This window comes from Dama dama, chromosome X (genome assembly GCF_033118175.1).
Source record: "Dama dama isolate Ldn47 chromosome X, ASM3311817v1, whole genome shotgun sequence".
In the NCBI taxonomy this organism is placed as follows: Eukaryota; Metazoa; Chordata; class Mammalia; order Artiodactyla; family Cervidae; genus Dama; species Dama dama.
Window position 1 is genome coordinate 116,382,929 of NC_083714.1, and position 7,383 is coordinate 116,390,311.

Sequence of the window (7,383 nt, forward strand, 5' to 3'; positions counted from 1 at the left end):
AAAACAGTACATAAGCTGAAATTCAGAAACATTCTACAAAATAACTGGCTTATGATTCTCAAAAGTGTCAAGGCATGCAAGACAAGGAGAGACTCAAGAATTAGGCCAAACTGAAAGAAGCTTACAGTCATGATAACTAAGTGTAGCATGAGATTCTAGATTGGGTCCTTTTACTGCATAAGGCATTTGGGGGATAACTGGAAAAAAACTTGAATGGCATCTGATTATTCAATGGTAGTAATGCATCAATGTTCATTCCTCAATTTTGCCTGTTGTATTGTAGCTACAGGAGAATTTCCATGTTTTCAGAAATTACACACTAAAGTATTTGGGCTGATGAAACACCAGGTCAACAACTTATTCTCAAATGATTCAGAAACTACAAGTTCTTTGTACTATTCTTGCAACTTTTCTGAAACGTTGAGAATATTTCAAAATACAAATACATAACAAAAACCTTACTAACACCGAAAGATAAAGCATTACTAGAGTAAGAACAGAATTTCAGAATAAATACTCAATATCCTGAGGCAGTAAAATATATATATATTTATATTTCATCCATAAAAATAAACTAGAGATCATGAAAATTAAAACATTAATTGTTGGAATAAAAAGTCCAATAAATAGAATAATAGAATTGGTACTGCTAAATAGCAAATTAGAGAGATGGTAAAGTAATCAAAGCAATCCTTCCCCAATACAATAGGACCAAGGGAGGACAGAAATCACAACCAGCTAGTAGTTTTTTTTTTTTCCTTAAAAAGAGGAACAGAGAGGGAATTCTCAAAGAAGGTAGAAAATATATGAGAAAATAAAATTATAATAAGGCATATAACAGATAGGAAAATTTCCAGAAATGACCAACACAGGAGTTTGAGCCTTGATTTTTAGAAAACAGAGATTGAGACTCAGCTTAAATGCTGTTAAGATGCTGATTTTGTTAGAATGTGTGAACTCACAGCACTAAGGGTGAGAAAAATGAAACATCAGGCAAGGAAAGATGTGAAGAAATGTAATCCTCTGTGTTGATCACTCTGGCCACCACTGATTCCTAATGAGCCACAAAGACTCAGCAGATCATTCACTGAGCAGGCTTGTCTAGACGTTTAGAATCTGAAAGCATTCCTCAGATCGCTTGACAGTGTGGAAGAGGGTGGCATTGGTATTTATCTTACAGGCTCTCTCCAGCCCCCCACTTCTCATTGGTCAAGGCACACCCTGAAGGGACTTCTTCCACACTTAAATGACACGTTCTCCAGCCTCTCATCAGACCCTCAGGAGACTAGGTTCTACACACTGTAGTCTGACCATTTCACTTGAATCAGAAAGTGGAGAGGTGAGAGGGACATGGAGTGGAGCTTTTCTGGGTTATTCCCCAGGAGCTGATAGTTGAAATTGTCTTACAGTCACTCCTTAACAGCCATTACGTCACCAGGCAGAAAGAAGGAGGGTCAAGACCTTAGACCCCACCTGCCCACTGATCCCGCCCACCCACGTGACCTCTTCCTCAACCAATCTCAAGCCCAGGCACTGACCCCGCCAACAGACGCCATTACCCCTCGATCCCAGAGCCTGCAACTCTCCACCTGCCATCTGGCCCGGAGACCGCCTCCGGCCACTCACATCATCCACCATGGGAAGGCTCCGAGGAGGCCGCTGGCGCTCGCGCCCCCGCCGATGCCAGCCCCGCAAACCAGCCGACAGAGCCGCCATTCCCTGGGTCATGGAGTCGCCCGCCATGCTGCCCACACCACCCTCACAGGTGCGTCAGAACTACCTCCCTGTGTGTGAAGCCGCGGTCAACAGCCACGCCGCCCTGGAGCTCCACGCCTCCTTCCAGTGCCTGGCTGTGGCCTTCTACCTTGATCGTGATGACGTGACCTTGAAGCACATCCACCGCTTCTTCCTGCTCTGCTCCCACGAGCACAGCAAGACAGCCGAGAGCCTGATGTTCCTGCAGAACCGGCGTGGGGGCCGCATCTCTTTCCTCGACATCAGAAAGCCCGAAAGCCAAGAGTGGGAGAGCGGACTCCAGGCCATGCAAGACACCCTGCACCTGGAGAAGTGCGTCAACCAGAGCCTCCTCGACCTGCACCAGCTGGCCACCGAGAGCTGCGACGCCAACCTGTGCTACTTACTGGAGACCGGCTACCTGGACCAGCAGGTCAAGTTCATCAAGGAGCTGGAGGACCATGTCAGCAGCCTGAGCAACGCGGGGTCCCTGGAAGGTGCCCTGGCAGAGTACTTCTTTGACAAGCTCACCCTGGGTGATGGCGACAAGGAGGACTGAGCCTGGACTGGACTTTCCCCTGAGTCCTGGGTGAGAGGCCACGATCACCCTGCCTGCCATGAAGTCTGCAGTATTGCCCTTGCAGAAAAACTTAAGTTTTTTTCTTGCAGTTTTGGCAGTTCTTCACATAAAGTTATTGGTTCTTCAAATAAAGTTATTAATTGATGCATAAATAAACAAACTCTAATTTGTATGTGCAAATCTCTCACTTTTAAACTTTAAAACAGGTATACAAGAGTCTCTCCAGCTACCCAGGCCCCGTCCAGGTGCAGCTTAGGATCTCCACCGATGGAGAGGGAAGGTGTTCCATGGGACCATGGAAAACACAAAATCATTCTTCCCCTAGTAAAACAGTGTTGGGTGGGGGGTGGTCTGGGACCCTGGTGAGTTTTGGATGCCTGGGCAGAGTTAAAAGTATAAAAACATGGCCTGAAAATCATGATTGGAGTTGATCTGGGGAAAGAGTGAAGGGGATGGGGTTGGGCAAGGGTTGATATGAAGGGGGTTTTCACTTTATGTGAAATGTTAATGCTTAATTCTGGGTAGCAACATGGGGGGGGGTGGGTGGGTCCAGAAGTCAGCTTGGCAAAATCCCTCTTTGACAAGCTCAAAGTGAAGAGAAGCCCTGGTGAATGGAGGCTAGAATTACCTGGCTTCAGAAGGGATAAATTGCCTATTTTCTGCCCTGTTGCCATCTCATTTCCTTGAGCTATGTAATCAATATTACATAGGTGATTTCATTTAGGCAATATTCCTGTAGGATGAATGGCATTATCCCTGTTTTATTTTTTTTTTAATGATAGGTTTATAAGTGGTGTTTGTATCTTTCTTTCAGGTGCTCAGGCCCTGTGTCCATGTTCTCTGTTGTTTCCAGCCCTGAATGACATATTTCATACTTGGTGCTCACTAAACACACAGGTCTCTTAATCCTCACCTGGCATGCTTTACTTTTAAGTCAAAATTAGGTTTCCTGAAAGAGTTATCTGTACTTTTTTTTCCTTCCCTGGAAGAGTGAATTTCTTTGTGTTAAGTTTTAGAAGTAGTAATACACCCATAAGATTCAGAAATCGAAGTATATAAAAACATTTATTGTGAATTATTCATTCTGTCACTGTTCCCAGGCTCCCAATCGTCTCTATCCAATGGGTGTTTCTATGGAGAGACAGGTCCTTGGGGTTTCTTACTTTGATAGTGACGCTGAAATCACCCAATTCAATGACTTTAATATATTTACAGACCTATATAACCATCATCACAACTAATTTTAGAATATTTTCATCACAACCCAAATACCTCATGTGCATTTACAGTCTCTCTGTAATACCATCCCCAGACAGACCCTGGTAAACACTGGTCTAGTTTTGGTCTCTACACATCTGCCTTTTCAAGACATTTACTATAAATGGAAACATACAATATGCATTCTTTTCTGTTGGATTTCTTTCATTGGGCATAGTGTTTTTGAGGTTTACCTGTGTTATATATTGCTACTTCATTCTTTTTTATTGCTGAATAATGTTCTACTCCATAGATATGCTACTTCTGTTCATTCACCAGTTGGAAGACATTTGAGTTGTTTTACTTATAGGCTTTAGGGAATATTGCTACTGTGAACATTCATATACAAATTAAAAAGATTGTTTTAACTTCTCTTGGCAAGACACTTTAGGACTGACATTGCAATGGCATATGGTAAACGTATATTTAACTTCATGAAAAACTGCCATTCTAAATAAAAATAAGAGTAAACAAGTGGGACCTAGTTAAAATTAAAAGCTTTTGCACAGCAAAGGAAACTATAAACAAGGTGAAAAGGCAACCCTCAGAATGGGAGAAAATAATAGTCAATAAGGATTAACTTCCAAAATAAACAACAGCTCATACAACTCAATACCAGAAAAACCAACAACGCAAACAAAAAAACGGGAAAAATACCTAAACAGACATTTATCCAAAGAAGACACACAGATGGCTAACAAAACACATGAAAAGATGTTCAACATTGCTCATTATTAGAGAAATGCAAATCAAAACTACAATGATGTATCATCTCACACAGGTCAGAATGGCCATCATCAAAATGTCTGCAAACAATAAATGCTGGAGAGGGTGTGGAGAAAAGGGAACCCTCTTGCACTACTGGTGGGAATGCAAATTGATACAGCCACTATGGAAAATGGTATCCAGATTTCTTTAAAAACTAGGAATAAAACCACCATAAGACCCAGCAACCCCACGCTTAGGCATATACCCTGAGGAAAGAAAGTGAAGTGAAGTCGCTCAGTCGTGTCCGACTCCTTGCAACCCCATGGACGGAGGAGCTTGGCAGACTACATTATAGTCCATGGGATTTTCCAGGCAAGAATATTGGAGGGGTTCCCATTTCCTTCAGCAGGGGATCTTCCCGACCCAGGGATCAAACCCGGGTCTCCCATATTGCAGGCATACTCTTTACCATCTGAGCCACTATGGAATTCTGACCGTGAGGAAACCAAAACTGAAAAAGACACATATATCCCATTGTTCATTGCAGCCCTATTTACAATAGCTAGAACATGGAACCAACCTAGATGTCCACTGACAGATGATTGTATACAGACGTTCTGGTACATATACACCATGGTATATTACTCAGCCATAAAAAGGAACACATTTGAGTCAGTTCTAATGAGGTGGATGAACCTAGAGCCTATTATACAGAGTGAAGTCAGAAAGAGAAAGATAAATATCGCATACTAACACATATATGGAATCTAGAAAGATGGTACTGAAAAATTTATGCAGGCCAACAATGGAGAAGCAGACATAAAGAATACACTGATGGACACAGGGAGAGGGGAGGAGAGGGTGAGATGTATGGAGAGAATAACATTGAAACTTAACATTACCCAATGTAAAACAGATAACCAATGGGAATTTGCTGTATGTCTCAGGGAATGCAAACAGGGGCTCTGGATCATTCAAGAGGGGTGGGATGGGGAGGGAGGTTCAAGAAGGAGGGGACATAGGTATCCCTATGGCTGATTCATGTTGAGGTTTGACAGAAAACAACAAAATTCTGGAAAGCAATTATCCTTCAATTAAAAAATAAATTTAAAAGAAAGAAACTGCCATTCTGTTTTCCAAAGTGTCCGCATAATTTCTCATTTCCATTAGCAATGTGTGAAGGTCCAATTTCTGTAATGTTTTGGCAATACACAAAACTGCTTATTTACTTTACATCATAGCCATTCTACTAGGTGTTAAGTAGTACCTTATTGTGATTTTTAAAAAATTTCTCTAATTACTAATGGAGCTGAGTATATCTTTATTTATAGATAGTAACAAGAACCCATATGAAGAAATAAAGAATATTGTTAAAAGTAACTACATAAATAAATATAAAAGTCACTATTATTCTATATTTCACTGAGAACTCCTCTTTTTATTCTCTAGAATATTTAAAAAGTTATAAATATTTGTCATAAATGTATACTAATGGAAACACTATATATATATATATATATATTTATGATTTCTGACAACATAAAGGGGGGAATATGCAGCTGTGTAGTGGCATGTTTTGTACACTTGAACCTAATTTACTACTAATTCAAAATACATTGCTCTACACTGAAGATATTGAATGCAATCTGCAAGGTAATCATTTAAAAAGTAAATATGAACAGAAAATTAATGAGAGGGAATCAGAATGGTTCACTACAAAAAATCAAACTGCACTGGCATGACCCAGAGGGATGTGATGGGGAGGGAGGTGGGAGAGGGGTTCAGGATGGGGAACACATGTACACCCATGGCTGATTCATGTCAATGTATGGCTAAAACTACTACAATATTGTAAAGTAAAAAAAAAAATATATATATATATATTGTAAAGTAATTAGCCTCCAATTAAAATAAATAAAATTTATTTATTTATTTTACTTTACAACATTGTATTGGTTTTGCCATACATTGGCTTGAATCAGCCATGGGTGTACACGTGTTCCCCATCCTGAGCCCCCCTCCCACCTCTCTCCCCATCCCATCCCTCTGGGTCATCCCAAAATGCACCAGCCCCGAGCATCCTGTATCATGCATCGAACCTGAATAAATTAAAATTTAAAACAATAAAATAAAAAAAATAAAGAAGAATACTAATTCTTCCTAAATTCTTCCAAAAAATAAAAGGAACACTTCTTAACTTATTCTATAAGACCAGTATTAACTGATACCAAAGTCAGATACTGACATCAAAAGAAAAGTATAGAACAATATGTGTACAGATATAAAACACCCTCAACAGAGTACTAGGAAACTGAATACAGTGGGATATTAAAAGTATTATATATTGTGGCCAAGTAGAATTTTCCCTAGGAATGCCAGGTTGGTTCCATACACAAAAATCAATTAATCTTATTAACAGAATGATTATGAGAAAAAGCACACAATCATTTCAACAGACAGAAAAAAAAAATATTTGGTAAAATCGAACACCATTTCATCATTAAAACACTCCACAAGCTATAAAGAAAAGGGAACTTTCTCAATATGATAAAGGGCAGTTTTGAAAAAGTCAAAACTAACACCATACTCAAAGGTGAAACAACAAAAACTTCCCCTTTAAGGTCAGGAAAAAGAAAAGGATGCCAGCATCAGAAAGAAAAAAATACTTAAGAATAAGTTTAACCAAGAAGATGCAAGAATTTTACTGTGAAAACTACAAACAATGCTAAAATAAAGTAGATCAATATGAGTGAGAAGACATCCTTTGTTCATTTACGGGAATATTTAATATTGTAAATATGGTAAAGTCCCCCAAAGATTTCACAGATTCAATGCAATTTCTCTCAAAATCCCAATAAAAATGTATTATAATGAATTTTGGAATATTTTCACTGTCCCCCAAATAAACCTTATTCCACTCAGCTAGCATTTCCCAAGGCTATTGGGAAAAGGCTTCTGCCTTATTTTTGCAGGAATGAACATGCTGATCTTAAATACATACAAGTGAAAAGAAAAAAGGTGATCTAATAGACAATTAGAATTAAAAATTAAAAGACAAACTGCAAATGGGAAAAACATTACAATATGTATCTATGACAAAGGAC

General features: G+C 39.5%; 1 protein-coding gene across 1 annotated transcript; it reads left to right on the top strand.

The window, feature by feature from the left end:
• Positions 1–1,741: 1,741 nt before the first annotated feature.
• Positions 1,742–2,293, top strand: LOC133052836 (ferritin heavy chain-like). Its single transcript, XM_061137670.1, has one exon. It carries the CDS (start codon positions 1,742–1,744, stop codon positions 2,291–2,293), a length of 552 nt encoding a protein of 183 aa, XP_060993653.1.
• The last annotated feature ends 5,090 nt before the right edge of the window (positions 2,294–7,383 follow it).